At 53.8% G+C, this 19,287-nt stretch overlaps 2 protein-coding genes across 2 annotated transcripts in view; one reads left to right on the forward strand and one right to left on the reverse strand.

The window, feature by feature from the left end:
* MONBRDRAFT_31171 (uncharacterized protein) overlaps positions 1-17,727 on the forward strand; it is a gene marked incomplete at both ends in the record, with an annotated part of 35,040 nt that extends 17,313 nt beyond the window's left edge. Inside the window, one exon of the mRNA XM_001742956.1 lies at positions 1-17,727. This exon is cut by the window's left edge and continues 14,213 nt beyond it. Within this exon, the coding sequence (XP_001743008.1) occupies positions 1-17,727 (17,727 nt within the window).
* A 912-nt stretch (positions 17,728-18,639) lies between these two features.
* On the reverse strand, positions 18,640-19,103 carry MONBRDRAFT_14817 (uncharacterized protein; the record flags this gene model as incomplete). The annotated part of the gene is made up of 3 exons (XM_001743277.1): positions 18,640-18,669; positions 18,776-18,848; positions 18,955-19,103. The coding sequence occupies 3 exons, from the start codon at positions 19,101-19,103 to the stop codon at positions 18,640-18,642; spliced, it is 252 nt and encodes an 83-aa protein (XP_001743329.1).
* Between the last annotated feature and the right edge of the window lie 184 nt (positions 19,104-19,287).

Here is a 19,287-nt window from a genome sequence, read left to right on the forward strand (position 1 = left end):
GCTAGCCTGCTTGCTATGGATCTCAACGTGCTGAAGGCCTTGGTGCCCCTAGCTGATGACAAATCGACAACATGGTTGCGATTTGCCACTGCAACGGTTGCTGATGTTGAAGGCAACGATATGGAAGCCGTGACTAGCAATGTGCAGGTGACCACATTCGTGGCTGACTCTGTTCGTCCAGTGGTCACCCGTGTGGTGCTTGACCTGGTGGATGAGTACTGTGACCTCAACGTGACGTTTGATGAGACGGTGAACGCGGATGCCGTCGACCCTACTCGCATCAGCTTCCAGCGCTCGGCCACAGCCGACGTTGCAAGTGACATCTTCCTGGTGGGCGGTCAGGCCCTAAGCGCCAACAGCACTGACATTCGTCTGCGGCTGGTCAAGGCAGACTGTGACCGTCTGAAGTTGGACACGACTCGTGGCACCAACGAGAGCACAACGTTTGTGTCATTTGGCAACGGGGCAGTTGTGGATATGGCTCTTTCCCCCAATGCGCTGAGCGCGGTGGTTGAGCAAGCCGCAGTCGTGGCCCCGGATGTCACAGCTCCATACTTGACTGCCTTTATGTTGGACATGAATGCAGGCGTGGTGGTGTTGAACTTCAATGAGCCTGTTAAGAGCGAGAGCATCAACGCGAGCCAGCTCGTGTTCCAGACCGGCGCCACATCGGGTGCCAGCGATCGCTACCGCCTCACGGGGGGAGTGGTTGAGTCTAGCAATGGGCTGCAGCAGACGTTGAATTTGACGCTGACGGACTTGAATGCTCTCAAGGTGCACGAGGGCCTGGCGGTCAGCAACTCGACCACATTTTTGAGCCTGGGCTCTGGCTTTGTGCTGGACATGGCCGACAATGCGGTGACGCCCATCAGCAACGGCCAGGCACGGCAGGTTGACCTTTTTATTGATGACACTTCATTGGTCTCCCTGCAAAGCTTCAATCTTGATATGAGCCGTGGCCGATTGACAATGTTCTTCTCTGAGGTTGTCAACCACCAGTCGGCCAATCTTTCAAGCATCGTTCTGAGCTCAAGTTCTTCCGGAGGCACTTCTGTTCGCTTAAGCAACAGCGTGCATCTTCTTTACGCAAGAGATGCTGCTTTTTTAACATTCCTTTTGGCCGATCAAGACTTAAATGCTCTGAAGATGTCGGCTGTTGCTTTGACCAATGCAACAGCCTTCTTGCATATGACCGGTGACTTTATTGTTGATCAAAAGGGCAATCACATCCAGCCCATTGTTGTCGGACGCCTTCCGGCAATTTTCATCCCAGATACTGTGAGGCCTTTCGTTCTGTCAGCAACTATGAACATGTCAAACATGATTGTATCGTTCACGTTTTCTGAGGCCATCGAAGCAAGCTCAGTGAATGTAAGCAGCCTAACTTTATTGAATGCGGAGAATCAGGCCGTATTTGTGCAGGCCACAGCCATTTCACCCTCGACGACGGAAGATGGAACAATTTTAAGCGTTGCTGTTGGGGAAGCTGATGCCAACTTACTCCGTGATTATACCCCCTTTGGCTTCAATACTTCATCCACGCGCTACAACTTGCAAATGACCTTTACTCGTGATCATTCCGGCAACCTGGTGACTCCAAACGCGAGCACTTTTGATGCTGTGGTGCTGGACACCGTTCAGCCGGCAGCAGTGGACTTTGTACTGAACCTGACGAGCAATGAGCTGGCCGTTTTCTTCTCGGAGACCATGGACCCTGCTCGCTTCAATCTGTCGGCCTTGCAACTGTGTGGAGATGATCAATGTGTCTTCCTAAGCAATGCTTCTCTCGTTGAACGCATCAATCTCACTCAGGCTAGGATCACACTCGAAGGAGACGACTTGTTTGAACTTGAACGACAAACCTCCACCTGCGTCAACGCAAATAGTTGCACCTTGTTGATGGAGACGCTTGCTGCACAAGACATGTTCGCCAATTTGGTCCAAGAAGCGGTCCTTCTTCAACCATCTATGTTTGTAGCAGATTCAGTTCGGCCACAACTCACGCGTTTGGCTATTAATCTGGACACGATGCAATTTACACTCTTCTTCACAGAAGTCTTGAATCGCACAACCATTCAGTTGTCGCAACTCTTCTTGACTGGATTTGGCGCTGAGTTTGGATTTGAGGATACCGAGACCACGGTCGTACAAGCGCGTAACGAGCCTTTCCTGCGATTGCAACTTTCGAACAATGCAGCTGCTGATTTAAAAAATCAGCTTGATGATGAGAGCTTGTCCAGCTTTTCCTCCTTTGGTGTGCGCCTCGCTTCTGACTTTGTCCTTGACATGGCGGGCAACCCGTCCTGGCCTGCAAGCATGAATGTGTCTGACTTTATAGCTGATAGCACTTCACCCGTTGTTGCATCGAGCATTGTTAACCTGACAAGTCGGGTGGTCACCTTGTGCATGTCTGAGCCGTTGGTGGAAGCAAGCCTCGATTCAAACGCCATAAGCATTGGGGACGGTACGACAATGTACCAGCTGCCGCCTGGTCTCAGCATTGTGGAGCAACGACGCAGCTGCTATGAAATTGTGCTGAGTGATGGTGCTTTCAATTCGATTGCTGCAAGTGATGTCATTGGCCACTCGGCATTGACAAGCACGCTGAGCATTCAAGCTTCCTTTGGTGTTGATGTCTATGGCTATCAAGTATCTGCCTATGATCAAATTGCCGATATCTTTGTGCCTGACGAAGAGCAACCCAATCTGGTTCATGCCAGCATCAATCTGACCACTGGATTGGTGTACGCCACGTTTCACGAGCCAATGCGCTTAAGCTCAGTGAATACCAGCCTGATTTGTGTTGTGGGTGGCCAAGTCGAAGTTTGTTTGTCGGGCAGTGCTACAAGCCAGCCCCTCTCCGTCTTGAACTTGCAGCTGGACATGCCCAAAATCCACTTGGACGCGATGAAGCAGGCTGAACTATGCATCTCGTTGACTTGTTCTCTCCGCTTGCGCAATGCGGCCCTTCAAGATATGTATGGCAACCAGATTGCAGACGTCTCTCGCGTTTTTGACGAAGTCGGACCGGATCTGGTGGCACCTGTTCTCGAGAGCTATAGTGTCGATATGGACGCAAATATTGTCTCGCTCAGTTTCTCGGAGCCTGTTGTGTGCACAACTTTTGATGTGACACAGCTATATGCCCAAGTCGGCATGACAAATGTTCTGTCCCCCAGTGACCCGCGCTTGGCTTTGACCGACTCTGCCCCTGTAAACTGCAACAATACACTTGTTGTTGGCGTACAACTCTCACGAACTGACGCAACTCGCATCAAATCTACTGACGTGAGTTTGTGGCGCTCACGGTCGAATGCTTGGCTCTTCCTCGATGCCCTGGCAGTTCAAGATGTTAGTGGCAATCCCAATAATGTCTATGACCCCAATGTGCCGGCCACGAGCTTTTCTGCCGATGCTCGTGCGCCAGAGCTCGTTGGCGCCACTCTCGACTTGCAGGCTGACCGCCTTGTGACTGTATTTGACGAGCCAATCGTGCTGTCATCCGTCACGCTACCTCGATTTGTGGTGTCAAATGGGACCCAGGTGGTTTATCTGTCCGCAAGTGGCACCGCCTTGCTCGGTCCCAACAAGACAGTGGTGTGGTGTTCACTGACTGCTGTGCGCGACACACTAGTTGGAGTGTATGACTTCCATCTCAACTCATTGTCAGTCTATGTTCTCAGCTCCGCTGTAGCAGATATCGCAAACAACGCAAACGCAAATAGCACAATGGCTCTTTCTGTAATCAGCGACAGTGTGGCACCACAGCTCGAGGCCAGCACCTTGGACTTGCACACCGACCGTCTTCGGCTAACTTTTGATGAGGCCGTACAATTGAATGCCTTGGACGTTGTGATTCATGGCGTGAACTTGTCGACCTTGGTACCTGCAAACACGGCTGAGTATGGGAACGCGGCACGTACGGTTTTGGTCCTTAGCTTGACAAGCACCAATATTCTGGACTTGGCTCAGGCTCGCCATGCTTACCCTGCTGACACACTTCGCGTTCAGCTGCCCGAGCATATGTTGATGGACTTGAGTGGGAACAATTTGTCAGCAGCCAATCATTCTATAACAGCTATCACGGCGGATGCTCGTCGCCCTCAGCTTGTCAGCGCTGACCTAAATATGGAGCTGGGCTACCTCGTGCTCAGCTTTGATCGCCCTGTGGATGAGAGCACTTTAGACACGGCTTCTGTGATGGTCTTGGCAAGCCCTTCTTTGACGAGTGCAGAAGTTGTTCTGGCTTCTTCGAGTCCTGCATGGTTTGAGGGGTATAACATTTCGATTGCAATCTCCAGAAGTGATATGCTTTCTCTCAAAGATGCCGCAACGTTGGCAACAAAGCAGGCCAGCACTTATGTGCGCGTGCTGTCGTCGGCAATCCAAGGCCTCAATGCTCAACCAGTCATTGCCTTGACGCGAACTGCCGCCATCATGGTGTCGGATTACGTGCCCGATAGCACCGGGCCAGCTCTGTTACAGTTGGCTGCCAATTGGAACTCTGGCGCCCTTGTGATGCATTTCGATGAGCCTGTCAATGTTACCTCTTATCTGCAAGCTGGTGTTTCGCTTGGCAATGCGTCGCAGACACTGATGGGCATTTCAACTGGCCCAATGACCAAGCTCAATGCCACAGCTTACCAAACTACCATATCAACGGATTGGCTGAACGCCTTGAAAAGTGCTAGGCTGGCCACATCACCCTTTGGCTGGCAAATCGATTCGGTCTCATTCATTGCGGATGTGGCGGGCAATGCCTACCGCAGTCCACTCGGACAATTTGTGTTTGGCCACACCTTGGCACTGGATACGACTCGCCCGACATTTGTGAGCGCCGAGCTGGATATGGATGCAGGCATTGTGGAAATAACTTTTAGCGAGGCGGTAGATGCCAGTTGTCTGCAACCAACGCGATTAACCGTTCAATCCACAGTTTTAAGCACTGGTACAAACATTAATCCGGAGCTGGCTTCCGTGCTACAGTTAACAAACTCAACGGTCTTATCCCTGGAGCTTTCGCGATCAGGATTGAATGCCGTGAAGCGAGGATTTGTGGCGCGTAGCATCTCCTCGGCTTGGCTCAATTTGTCGACAGCCTTTGTATGCGATTATGCGGGCAATGCACTCGCTCAACAGTCCGTCGTGCAACCAACCACCTTGATTCTTGATCAAAGCGGGCCTGTTCTGATTGGGGCCGAAGTTAACCTAAGTACGATGGTGCTGGTGCTTGAGTTTGACGAGCCCGTTCTGACTAGCCTTAATGGATCGGGCTTGCGAGTCAGTCAGCCGTCTGCTTCGGATTTGGTTGTTTACAACCCCGTCGTGGCCGTTAGTCACGAGGTGGTGAGCATCACTTTGTCCTCTGAACAGGTGCTCGCCTTTAAAACAGCGCTCAAACTCACACGCCCTGTGAGCCTTGCGCTCTATGCTGGCATGGCCCAAGATCTGGCAGCCGTTCCAAACCCCAACGCTATGCAGAGCCTTGCAACGACGGTTCATCCCGACGTGGTGCCTCCGACGCTACTCAATGCAAGCGTGTTTGCAGCAACGGGATACTTTGTGCTTACGTTTAGCGAGCCCGTTCAGCTTTCCAGCGTCAATCTTTCTGCCCTGACTGTTGAAAACGGCACTCTCGCCATGGCGGTTGAGGGAACTCTATCTTCCTCGACTGGTGTGTCACATTTGGTCGAGTTTACGTTGCTGACTGCCCAGCTCAATGCATTCCGCGCCTTTGAAGAGTTCTTCAACGCTGCCTCCACAACAATACTCAGCGCGTCCGGAGCTTTAGCAATGGATACTTCAAACAACTCAGCTACAGTGACGCAGAGCTTGGTGCCTGGACGTTTTGAGCTGGACACGGTGCAACCCCATGTCCTTAGTGCTCAATTTGATTTTGACTCTCAAATCCTGCTTCTACGTGTCTCCGAGTACGTGGCCCGGGACGCCGTTACCGTGGCACATGTGGCTGCAGCCAGTCTTGATGGGACCCTATCAGTGCCGTTGACAGATGCGATTGTCGCAAACAACGCCAGTGCACCTCAGCTGGTGATGCTGCTCGGCAATCAGAGTGTCACCGCTATGAAATTTGCCGGACTTCAGACCTTTGTCCTATCATGGAACAGCGGCTTTTTCAATGATGTCTTTGGTCAACCGGTGGAGCCGCGTGCCTTTCCAAACGCGCTGATAGTCGACCCAATTGGAAGCGACACGCAGGTCCCGAATATCGTCACAGTTGAGCTGGACCTGAGCCGTGTTGTGCTGACTCTTGTATTCAGCGAGCCAGTCTCCATCACAGAAGCCCAATTGGCCTTGTTGCAGCTCCAGCGCTCGGATGGCAGTGCAAACATCACAACAGGCGTCTTGTCCGAAAGCGCTGTTGGCTCAGACTACGATCGCCGCTGGACGCTGCCTTTGGTGCCTGCTGCTCATGACCAGGTTGTGAATGCCATTTTTGCAGGCCATGCGCACTTCGCAGCTGCGCTACCGGCCACCTTGGCGGTTGATCGGTTTGCAAACCAATTTGAATCCACCCTGGCCTCACTGGCACTTGTGAATGACACTTTGTCGCCGCATCTGACCACAGTGCATCTCAACCTGAGTAGTAACGTACTCACACTTGAATTCAGCGAGCTCGTCGATGAGCGCTCTGTTAGCCTGGCTTCGGCTCGCTTATTCATTGCCCCATCACAGCCTGCTGTCCTCTCAGCAGCAACGATGCATCCTCCTGAGGACACACTCGTTCGCACGTTGTCATTCAGTGTACCAGATGACGTTCTCAACGTACTGAAGCGACAGGGTGCAATTGATAATGCAACCAATGTGTGGTTCGAGCCGGGCCCTGCACTTGTTACAGATTTGTTCGGCAACAACTGCAATTCTTCTGTCCGGGCCGTGACGATCACAGCTGATGACGCCGCGCCTCTCGTCTTGGCGGCAGAGCTCAATCTCAATGATCCCTTGCGCCTGACAGTTCAATTCAACGAGCCTATCCTTCCAGGAACAGTTCAACCCGAGCTGCTGGCGCTGTACGACTCGTGGCTAGTATCAGTTGAGTTGGCAGACACGACGCCCCTGACATTGTCCAACGAGACCGTTGTTTTCACTTTAAGCGCTGTGCAGAGTAACATGCTTCAACGGCATGCTGTTTGCTACAACGCGAGTGATTGCATCTTGGAATTACTCGCGGCAGCTGTCCAGGACATGGCTGGCAACGCCCTTGCAGACGAAGACTTTTCGGGCAGTCAACTCACTATTGTCAACGATACTACCGCACCCTCTCTCGATGCATGCGCTCTTGATCTATCCAGTGGCAACCTTACTTTGACATTTTCAGAGCCCGTGGCCATCGCAACAATAATGTCCAACGGCGCTCACATTCAGAATGTGGCCAACCTGACAGAGCCTGTCCTTTTGGACTACCTCCTAAGCATGTCTTCTTCTGCGGGCGAGGTGATTGTAGGATTTTCGCTGCGGAATTCAACGCAGGCGCAACACATGGCTAGTGTGACAGCCGCCGTTTGGAACGGCGTGTCCGGCGAGTTTGTCTTGAGCGGTTCAGGTACCATGTTACTCGTGCAACCGGATGGCACTCTAAACGCACCTAGCGACAGCAATGGATTGCTGGTCTTCCAGTCAGCAGCAGGTGTATATCCCCGCCGAACGCTGACACTCACGGTGGGCGAAGACTACATCTACGGCACTGTACAGACGCAAGCATCCGCAGGCAGCACCGTCTCCACCCAGCCGGGTCTTGTCGTCTCTTCAGAGTATCGCGTGGCTGTGATGGACGATTATCAGAATGAGCGCGTGGCCGTTGCGCTGACGCAATATCAGACGCTTGGCCAGCAGACAAATACAGAGGCTGTGCTCAAGTTGGGCCGTGACAACCTGAATGCACTCAAGTATGAACTTGGCGTAGCACGCTCCCCCGCAACGAGCTACCTCGTTGTGCCAGTGGGCTTTGTGCGCGACAACATGGCCAATGTTCTTTCTGAAGTGGCGCCTGCCAATGCAATGCTTTGCACGTTTACAGGCGACACTTCTGCTCCGTTGCTGGTCGAATTTGATGTTGACATGAACGACGGCTCGCTGCGCCTGCAATTTGACGAAGTCATTAATAGCTCCACCCTTAGCGTGGAGCATATCGCGTTTGGTACGCCGGCCGTGGGTTTTACCGGCATCGACACCACTTTGGCTACCCTAACCGAGGCCGTCAGCCTGGTCTTGGCTCACAATGTGCTTTCGACACTGAAAATTCAGGCCGGCACATTCCTATCAGCTGGCAGTAGTCTGCTCCAAGCCCAATCTGGAATGATTGTCGATGTCGAAGGAAATGCTTTTGTATCGCAGGTCCTGAACGCCACCTCTTTTGTAGCCGACGTCACAGCCCCCGCCCTTGTGGCTCTGCGACTAGACCTGACTGATCGCATTCTTCAAGCTAATTTCAGTGAACCCATCTTGTCGACAAATGTGGAGCACTGTCACTTTCAGCTACCAAATGGCGCGAGGATTAGCTCGCTGGCTGGGACTGTCGCTGCATTGGCATCGACGTTATACGAGCAGCTTGATATAGCCCTACCAGATTCGGTTATTGATAATTTGACGCTGAGTCACACTGTACTTCAAAGCCCGCTCACAATAGAGCTGGTCTGCAGCATGGGAGCCTGGACGGATGCTACAGGCAATCCGTCGCTGACGGAAACACATGCCGTCTCAGATTTTATCGCGGACAGCGTGGCCCCACTGGCCACCGATGTGGTGCTGGACTTGAACGCGTTGACGGTAACATTGACCTTTGCGGAGAACGTGAACGTCACCACGCTCAACATGACCCGTCTTGTTGCCATCAACGAGGCCAACTTAGGCTCTGCCGTGGCACTAGACGGAACTGTCATGGCCCCCAATGATGGCCGTACGGTAGCAATTGCACTGAGCCGTATGACCAGCAACCAACTCAAGGCCGACACGCAGCTTTGCACGACTCTGGAAGATTGTCAGCTGCAGCTGCTTGCCGGCGCGATTCAGGACATGTCAGGCAATGGGAACCTTCAGAACACACTCAACGCAACTGCCCTCGTGCCTGACGTGTCACCCCCTGTCCTCATCAACAGCACCCTCGACATGCTACACCGCCGTCTTATCCTAGAGTTTGATGAGGTGTTAAACGCGTCTTCCGTCCTTGTGACCCAGCTCGGCTGGGATAATTTGGCCCCTTTTGCGGCTGTTCGCGTCGGTGATGCTCGGCCGTCAACCACCCTTGTTTTGAATCTAACTCATTCCTTGTTCAACGCCATGGCAATCACACGGGCGTATGTAAGCTCGGCAACCAGCGTTTTCACGCTCCCGCTGGCCTGGGCGCTTGATATGAACCAGAATGCTGTTAATGAGCTGGCCAACTTCACCGTCGCCCACTTTGTGGCAGACACTCAAGCCCCAGATGTGCTCTATACGGTCCTCAACTTGACAGCAGAGCAGGTGACCATTGTTGTCAGCGAGGCAGTGGATGCGTTGACCTTGAATGCCTCGAGTCTCACTTTGGTGGGTGCGGCTGGAAGCACGCTGCGCTTGCTGGCTGAGCCACGTACTTTCAAAGCCAACGGAGATGCCACGGTTTGGGTGCTTGACCTCTTGAAGTCCGAAGTTGACCTTTTGCAGGCTGATCCTGCTTTGGCCGAGAACGCCAGTACGGCTGTGCTCCAAGTCGAAACAACTTTTGTGCGTGACTACGCCGGGAACCCAATTTTGCACCACGAAGCGGAGGTGGATGTGTTTGTCGCCGATACCATTACGCCTCGTTTGAACGAGGTGGTGTACAATGCCACCGATGGTTTGATGACACTGAGCTTTAGCGAGGTCGTTTCTCCGACATCGCTTATCTTTGCTCAACTGACTTTCGGGGGTTTGTCGGTTGAGGCCGACCTTGTGACGACTATGCCTGCCACGCAAGTGTCAGTGAAGTTGACCGCCGACACCACTGACGGTCTCAAGTACGCAAGACGTTGCCTCTCCGGCATCTGTGAGCTAGTTGCCTCGTCTGGATGGGTCAGAGACATGGCTGGTAACCTTGCTAGTGGTTTGACCTTGGTGAACGCAACAGTGCTCAATGATACCGCTTTGCCTGAAGTACGGGCAGCAGTCGTGGATATGGCCCAGGGCCGCCTGACTCTCAATTTCTCAGAGCCTGTGCAGGTGCCCACAGCCAATCTGATTGGTTTTGCTGCTGGCGCCTTGTATCTTGAGGACGTGACGCCCGTCACTTGCCATGACCTCAACCGCAGCTGCACCTGGACTTTGACGGACGTCACACTCTTTGCCGCGCAAGCGAATGTCACTCTGATGATCGACGTGGGCTCCTCGAGTATTTGGCTACTTGATGGGGCTTTCTGTGATCAGTCTGATCTCTGCAGCGTGGCGAGCAATTTCTCTGACGTGGTGTATCTGGCTGATACAGTTGCCCCTGCTATTGTGGGTCTCGAATTGAGCCTCAACTACACGAGTGTCGCTCGCTTAACGCTCGTGCTGTCGGAGGTCGTCAATATCAGTACCCTGGACGATGCATACATCTCTTTTCTGAACCACTCAGGTGCCTCAACGCCTGTGACTGCTGCAAGCGGTATCACCCTGATTGCGGGTTCTGAAAATGCTGCTCGACTAGAGCTTGAACTCGATGCAGATTTGACAGCCGCCATTAAGCTACTGTCGCCATTTGGCTTGCAGCTTAACTCGACCATTGTGCGCTTTGAGCCAGCAGTATTGCAAGACATGGCCGGAAACAGTCTCGCTGCTATGGTTGAGCTTGTACCGGAGCTTCTTGTTGTTGATGACGTGGTACCTACCCCCGTTGGCTTTTCCGTGGATATGAGCACTGGCGTGCTCAGCTTGACCTTTGTAGAGCCCGTGTCTCCTGGCATCGCCGTATACTCAGGCATTCGGCTCGGAGGTGCAGCTGGACAGTCACTGCCTTTGAGCCATGCCACTGCCAGCTTGGTGACCAACGCTACCCAGCGACTGCAGGTCTTGCAGCTTAGCGAAGCCCTCGTACAGACGCTCCAAGCCGATGCCACCATGTATAGTGATGCCAACTCCACCTTCCTCAGTCTTGATGCGGCTACCTTCGTGGATGTGGCTGGCAACGCAGTGCTTGCACAGGCTATCGAATTGCTGGCTTACGCGCGCGACTCGATTCTTCCTCAAGTAGTGCAGGTGAACATGACAACTTTGCTCGACGGGAGCCAAGTCCTTCGCATCGCACTGAGCGAGCCTGTGAATAGCACTCAGATGAACTTGAATGGAGTGGTTCTCAACGCCACAGAGGGCTGTGTGGTGGCCAATTGCACGTTTAACTTTGGCACGGACGCCTTGAGTGTGGCGGCACCGGCGGGCGCGTCCATGACTTTTGATCTGGTGTTGACGGATGCGGAAACTGATCGCTTGGAGCAAGCTCAGCTATTGCGCTTCCAGCCGCTCACGTTGCTTGTTGAACTCCCGCCCTCCTTCTTGGTTGATATGAGCGGCAATCCATCCATGGCGCAAGCCTTGGTGCTGGCGCAATTATCCAGCGAGGCACAGCCACCGTACTTGTCTGCATCAGCCTTTGATTTGCAGCGCGGGTCACTGCACCTGAACTTTGACGAACCAGTTGACTTTTCCACCTTGAACCTCTCCCGGGTCCTTCTCACAGACGGGCGTAACGACTCTGCAGCCCTGCCACTGACAGGTGCAGCGTATGCGCCGCGCGTTTCCTCGGGCATTATGCTGCAGCTGACGCAAGTTCAACTCAATGCCGTCAAAAGCCAGTGGCCATTGTGCTCCGAGCAGGGTGTGTGCCATGTTCAGCTTCTGGCCCAGGCAGTCTGGGATGTGGCGCTGCTGCCCAACTCCAACGTTCTGGGTATCTATGAGGTGTCCACTTTTGTGGACGATGAAGACCGTCCTCGTATCGCAGCTTTTGATGTGGACATGACGACACGCCGGGTGCATTTGTACTTCAATGAGTCAATCTACTTGCCATCTGTAAATCTGAGTGCCCTGCGTCTCGCCGCAGATTCGGCATCTGGAGCACCCAGTCTTGCGCTAGAGCAAAGCGATATTCTCACGACGACGAATGCTTCTGAGGTGATCCTGGCACTGCGTGCTCCGCTGTTTGATGACATGGTCTTCAACGGTATTGCTGTGTCGTCAAGCACCACCTACTTGGCAGCCGAAGACGCTGCTTTCTTTGACACGAGCGAGAATCCAAGCGTGGCGGCTGCGTTGGGCATCAATTCCATTGCCGTTTCGACCTACACGGCTGATGCTGCATCGCCCAGCCTAATCTATAGCCGGCTTGACATGACCGACGAAACCCTTACGCTCGTCTTCTCCGAGACAATGTCTACGGCAAACCTCAATTTTTCCGCCGTCTATCTGGTCTCCAATGCCTCTGGAGGGGCGGGAATACCGCTGCCAGACTGCCTCAGCGCCTGCCAAAACCTGCCAGAATGCCTGATGGCATGTCCAAACAACTACAGCGGAGCCGCAGTACGACTTCGGGCCGAGACCACTGCGACACAGACCAACGCCACTACGCTGGTGGCCTCGCTTCGTGTGCCCGACGTTCTCGACATTCAAGACTTTGCCAACCTTGCCACATCTGATAGTTGGACCTGGTTGCACTTGGCCGGTATTCCTTCCTTGGGCAGCGACGTGGCAGGCAACGCGGTTATTGATGGTAGCTGGCCTCTGTCGCTCGTCGTTCCGGATACGACCCGACCCGAGCTGGTCGCTGCTGCTGTGAACATGACCAACGAGACGATAACGCTGACGTTTTCCGAAGTCATGACTGCAGAAGTAATGCCCAGTGAATTTGTGTCCTTCGTGCCCGGGGACACCGCAATGAGCAGCAGCTTTGTCGCTGTTCATCGTGGCCCGGCTCAGGCCCAGCTGACAATTGAACTAGCCCCGGCTTATGTGCACCAGATCAAGCTGCAGGGTCCCTTGCCTGGGCGCCTCACACTGAACATGAGCAGTCAGAGTGCCCGGGATGCAACTGGAAACCCCCTGCTGCCCGCTTTGGATCATGTGTTTGATGAAGTTCATGCGGATACCATTCCCCCCACCCTGACTAAGTTTACGCTTGACTTGACCGCTAACCTACTTCACCTGACGTTTGATGAACCTGTGGACCTGTTGTCGCTGGATCCAGCTCACCTTGCACTGATCAGCAGCGCGGCTGGTCCTGTCTCTCTCGGCGGCAGCACGAGCGTTTCCGTGAGCGATGGCCTCGAAATAACATTGGCTTTGCCACAAACTGTCATTAACAACGTGACCCAAGATGACAGCCTGTGCACGTCAGCCGCAAATTGTGCTCTGGTATTCGGTGGCTTTGTCACCGATACCACTGGTGTCAGCATCGTGCCGGCCTTTGTTAACAATAGCGTCTTGGTTGGTGACACCGTGTCACCGGTCCTGCAGAGCGTTGCTTTGAACTTGGATGTACGCACCCTGGAGCTCACCTTTAACGAGGTTGTGCGCTGCTCAGCGTTTGTCATGAGTAATCTCACCCTTTGCTCGAGCATGAGTTGTGGTTCGGCTGTGCAACTGTCTTCCTCGCGTGCGCAGGCTGCGCCTTCCGTGCAATGCGCTGTCGATATTGGAAGGGCGGATTTCAATAACATCGCCACCACTCTTTCGCTTGGTCGCAATTTGAGCGGAACTTGGTTTGCAAGTACGCGCAGTGCCTTGCTTGACATGGCAGCCAATCCGCTCGACGTGAGCAATATCCCACTGCAAGCCAGCGGCTTGGTGGTGGATCAAACGGCTCCGAAGCTGGAAAACTTTTCGATCGACATGGAAGCCGGAGTCCTTACGCTTTCGTTCGATGAGGCCGTGGACGTAGCCACGTTGGATGTGTCGCATGTATGGCTATCCAATGCAGCATCAAGCATTCCTCTCTCCGGGGGCAGCGTGGTGCAGTTGGACAGTGAACGCATTCGCGTCCTTCTCTCCAACAGCGACCTCAATGACCTCAAAGCCCGCACGATTTGTCGTTTCCCATCCTCATGCTTCATGCACCTCAATGCGACTGCAATTGTGGATATGTTTGGCAATGACAATGCTGCTACCCCAGTGCCTTTGCCTGTGCAAGCCCACCAAGTGGACTCAACTCGCCCGATGCTGACGAGCTTTGGATTGGATCTGGATGCTTTGGAGTTGCTCCTCACCTTCTCCGAGTCGGTTAATGCAAGCTCTCTACGCATTGACCAGCTGACAATCGGCGACTTTTTTGAGCCGACCTATTCCTACACGCTGACCTCAAGCGCAGCCACAACGACAGCGGGCCCCATCTTAGTCGTCAGGCTTAATGATGACGACGCCGCTGCTCTCAAGGTCAACGACCTGCTCGCCACGTCGCGCGTCAACACTTGGCTCAGTTTCCCAGATACAACGGTGCTGGATATGGCTGCCAACCCCCACACGATCGTTGGCGTGCCTTTGATTGCCACGCTCTCAACTGCCAAGGCCGCACATAGCTTTGTGGCCGACCGTACGGCGCCCCTGCTTTTGGACTTTACGCTGGATCTGAATGCACGCAAGCTTGAACTTAACTTTGATGAGCCCGTGCGAGCCAGTACGTTCCAAGCTACACGCTTCAGCCTGAGCAATGCCCACGGAAACCAGACGCTGACACTGAGCTCAAGCAGCACCATTTCGGCCCTCGACGCCCGTAATGTTACAATATCTCTTTCCAGCACTGACTTTGGCGCCCTGTCCGTGAGGCGGGATCTTGGTCGTAGCCTCGCTTCTTCGGCCCTTCTTATGGCCGACGGAGCGATCCAGGACATGAATGCCAACCCCATAGCCGAGCTGTCCCCAGCCCAAGTCGCCGTGGCCTTCTTGCCCGACATTAGCGCCCCTGTGCTTGTCAACGTTGCTTTGAACCTCAACGAAGGCACGCTCACGCTTTTCTACGAGGAGCCGCTGGACATGGCCACTGTGCGTCCATCGCTGCTCAATCTGACGTTGGCCAACTTCCAAACCATTGCTCTTGACAACTTCAGTGCCGTGGAAGACAAGGTCAGCGGGCGCTCAGCAAATGGGGAACTTGTCTTTGCACCCGATCCGGTGGCCTGGGTCGACACGACCGGCGTGGTTATTGCCCTTCGCAAGGCAACTATCGATGTGTTGCGCAACAACGCTCCAGTGTTGGAGGCATCGGGCTTTGTTCTGGGTGTTGGCGCAGGTTTTGCGTTCGACATGCACGGCAATGTAGCACCCGCCCGCACTTTTAGCAGTCCAGATGTTGGGGTTGAGGTCATCGCAGATGTGTCCGCCCCAGTCTTGCTCAGTGCCGCTCTAAACTTTAGCACGTTGGAGCTGACGCTGAGCTTTTCAGAGACGGTCAATGCCAGTTCGCTGGACGTCTCTAGCGTGCGGCTCTCCAACACACTACCGATTGCTTCAAGCGCCTACGAGGGACTGCTGTTGAGCGGTTTTGCCAATTTGCGTCATGACCTCGATGCAGTGAGCATCACACTGACCGCAGAGGATGGCTATGCTCTTGCACGTTTACGATCGCTCCGCAGCGGCACGGATCTTGTGCACGAGACCGCATTGATTGAAGACATGTCGCAAAATCAAGTGGTGCGCCATCCTGAATATGCACGACTTACGCCCGTCAGCTTGGTCGCCGACACAGTTGCACCCCGCTTGCTGCAATTTGATCTCGATTTGCAAGCAGGTCGAGCCACGATTGTGTTGCATGAAGTTGTGCAATATGCTTTGGTCAACCTCTCCGCCATGGTTCTCTCCAACGGAGGTGTGGAAGAAGTTGTGCTCGGCGGCGAAATTGACGTGACGGCTGGCGCCATGCCCAATGACCATGGAACCGATGCGCGTGACATGCACGTCGTGGTCGTGATTTTGGACCAAGCCACTCGTGATCAGCTGACCTCGGCCGATACCCTGTGCCGCAGCTCTGCCTCCTGTGAGCTGCGACTTGCGTCAGCAGCCGTGACTGACATTGCCGGCAATCCCAATGTTGCTGCTGGTGTCGCGGCCACGTCTGTACTCTGGGATACGTCCCTACCCGTTCCCTTGGGTGCACGCTTGGACTTGGTGCAGGGTCTGTTGGTTCTGAATTTCAGTGAACCAATCAACGCTTCTGCAACTCAGCTGGCCCACGTTGCGATTGGTAATGGCACCACGGCTTGGGTTAATCTCACTCACGCGTCAGTAGCTGCGACCTCCCATCTGGCGCGTACCTTGATTGTCCAGCTTGATGCTTCTGCGATTACGCAGGTACAATGGATTCTGGCCGAGCACGCCGGCGCTGCACTGTGGTGCGCTCTGGGTGCCGACTCTTTTGTAGACAACAGTCCAAATGCCTTGGGCGTGACTACACAGCAGCTTGAGATGGATTCGATCGTGAACTATGACCGGCCCATCTTGACAGCGGCTTGGCCCATTGTGGGCAGCGTAGCGGGTGGTGCACGTGTCACAATGGTGGGGCTCAACTTTTTGCAGCCTGGTCTTCGTGCTCTCTCCCCTTACACTGGTCCTGTGAATGTGACCGTGCGCGTAGAGGGCGTAGGTGAGGCGCGCATCGAGCACCACGAGAATGAGATGATGATTGTGGAGATGCCTGCGGCGGCCCAGCCCGGCCCGGTCACCCTGTCCGTGGTTTTGGAAGCTTCCCTCGTGTCACCCAATAACATCACATTTACCTATCTGGCCGAGCCTACGGTATCGGCTGTTTGGCCGACGGCCCTTTCAGCACTTGGTGGTTCGATCATGTTTGTCGAAGGCAGCAACCTGGGCTACGCCGCAACCTCAAACGGTACCAATGTCCCCAACGTATCTCTGAGCGGTGTGCCGTGTGTTGAGACGTACTTTGTTGCAGCTGACCGCCTGGCTTGCGTGGTACCTGCCTTGGTACCCAGCCAGTATGATGTCTTGGTGGCGCTCGACCATTCACTTGCAAACGTGACAGGTGTCTACACGGCATTGGCCATGCCCGAGTTGACCTCGGTGATGCCGTCAGAAGTGTATGCCAACCGAACGTATAATTTTACCGTGGAGGGCATGCACTTTGGCATGACATCATCAACCTTGGCAGGGGCTATTAACCTGACGGCCCGAGCAGGCAATGTTGATTGCGACGCTGTCTCAGTCATAAACGATACAGCGCTGGTCATGACATGTGCGGTGGCACCAGGCGAACAATCGATTCGGGTGGCCATCGATGGCCAGTGGTCCGCAGCAAATCCTGTCGTGACAGTCTTGGCGCTGAATGATGCCGGCATTATTTCGTTTACCACAGCCACAGCAACGGTGTCTGAGTTGACCGATGTCTTGGTGCTCAACGTCAGTCGCCGAGCCCCCTTCGCCGCTAGTCCCGTGGACGTGGTCATCGCGACGCGTGATGGTACAGCGACTGCTCCCGACTACTATGTGAGCCTCAACGAAACCATACGCTTCACGCAAGCGGAGGAAACAAAATTGATCACGATTAACATTACCGCGGCCGCGCGCGCACAGCAAGGTCCACGCAAAGGAGCTGCGGATGATGGCGAATTCGAGGTGTATATAGCAGCGCTTACTCCTCAGCAGGGTCGTGCGGAGGTTGGCCAGCATGGCAGCATGATTGTTTCAGTACAAGCTGCTTGTGAGGCCGTCACCGACACGTGCGCGGCACTTTGGACCGGCTCGGCCTTTGAGTACCGCCGCATCGACGTGTCGAACTAATGGGCCCTGATGGCATAGGTTGCCTCCTTATGACCTGATGTTTATTTTTTGTCACTGTTTGATTGGTCGTTGTTGCTGCTCTTGGCTGGCTGATCAGCCTCTAGTTGGTCGGCCGTCTGACTCAAGAGGAGACTCGTCTGATGATCACATTGACTGCTGTACCAATCCGGCCAGTCAGTGCTGGCGTCGGATTGCGTCGCACCTTCAAGTGAGGTGATCGGGTCGAAAGACAATGGCTCCAGTGATTCAATGTTATTTGTTGGCTGGCCCTTTGGCTGTCCATCCCATGTCGATCATGCTAAAGTCTTTTATTTGTGTTGTGTCTAATGTTGTGGGTATGTGGGGTTGAGGGAGGATGGTGTGTCTGAATGAAAAAGCGGCGGTAGGCCTTGCGCGACGTGTTGGCCGTGCGAGTGTTCTTCTGTCAAACTAACGTGCTGACCTTTGAATTGATGTACTCTGACTGAAAGAGAAGTCTTGTTGTTACTTGGCAAATTGCAATTCCTCTACCAGAAAGCTCGTCGCATGCACGAACCAAGGAAGGTGTGTCGTGACAAGAGAGGAGCAACAAGATGAAGCTCAGGGCGCTTAGCGCTTGGCTTTGCTCGCGTGACACAGATGATCATGATGGCGAGAGAGGAATGCAAACGTCAGCGATGCAAAGGTGAAAACAAAAAAAAAAGGAACAAAAGTACAAGAAGAAACAAAGAAAGATAAGCTTGCAAGGGAAGACATCTGATATTGATACCTCCGCCATTGCGGAAGAGCAATGATCTAGTCTGACCGGAATGACCAAGGAAAACATTCGCGATTCGGCCAAGTCGGTGGTAAACAGGGTATGGTGGCCAATACGGGCGTATTCTTTGTTCCAACTCCAGTCACCCCCGACCCAAGGCACCCACCCTCGACCCCTCATTCAGGACCATCGCTACCTGGCACAAGCTGATTCAAGTCGTTCCATCCGAACCGTGGCGTGAGATTGAGTGCCAAGGAGCAAGCGCATGACGTAGCATGCTTCAGACAACCCAATTATGGCATATAGACATACAATGGCAATGTTGCTGCCGTTGAGCAGAATCTTCTTCTGTCGGTGCACCTCACGCCCGTTGGGGGTAATTACACTACACAGCAAGGGAGCGAAGTAGCCAAGGGTCAGAACGCCATCGTGCACCATGGCGCTTTTTGCCGATGCTCTCGCTCAGGGGGTGCGATCCGAGCTTGACGTACTACTCTTTCACATCTTCAAGCACCATGTTGACGAAATCGTCAAAGCCGAGGAGAGTTCCGACCAGCTCCTTGTCGTTTTTCATGATGACATGAATCCGGGAACCAATGCATTTATCCACCAACTCCAAAGGCTGTAGCGCTGCCGCCATCTTGTTCGGGTGCGTCAAAAACTCGAGCAGAAAAAAAAGCAGAAACCACTCGCTTCCCCAGTCTCCTCAAGTCTCCATCGGTCTCTGATGGTCTTTGCGAGTCTCCTCGAGTCTGACGTCATCTATATTTAGATGGGGGTTTTAGAGCCACTGCTACAAACACATGTGGTAGCGCCCTCGTTGA

Source organism: Monosiga brevicollis, genomic scaffold (assembly GCF_000002865.3).
Source record: "Monosiga brevicollis MX1 MONBRscaffold_3 genomic scaffold, whole genome shotgun sequence".
Classification (NCBI taxonomy): domain Eukaryota; class Choanoflagellata; order Craspedida; family Salpingoecidae; genus Monosiga; species Monosiga brevicollis.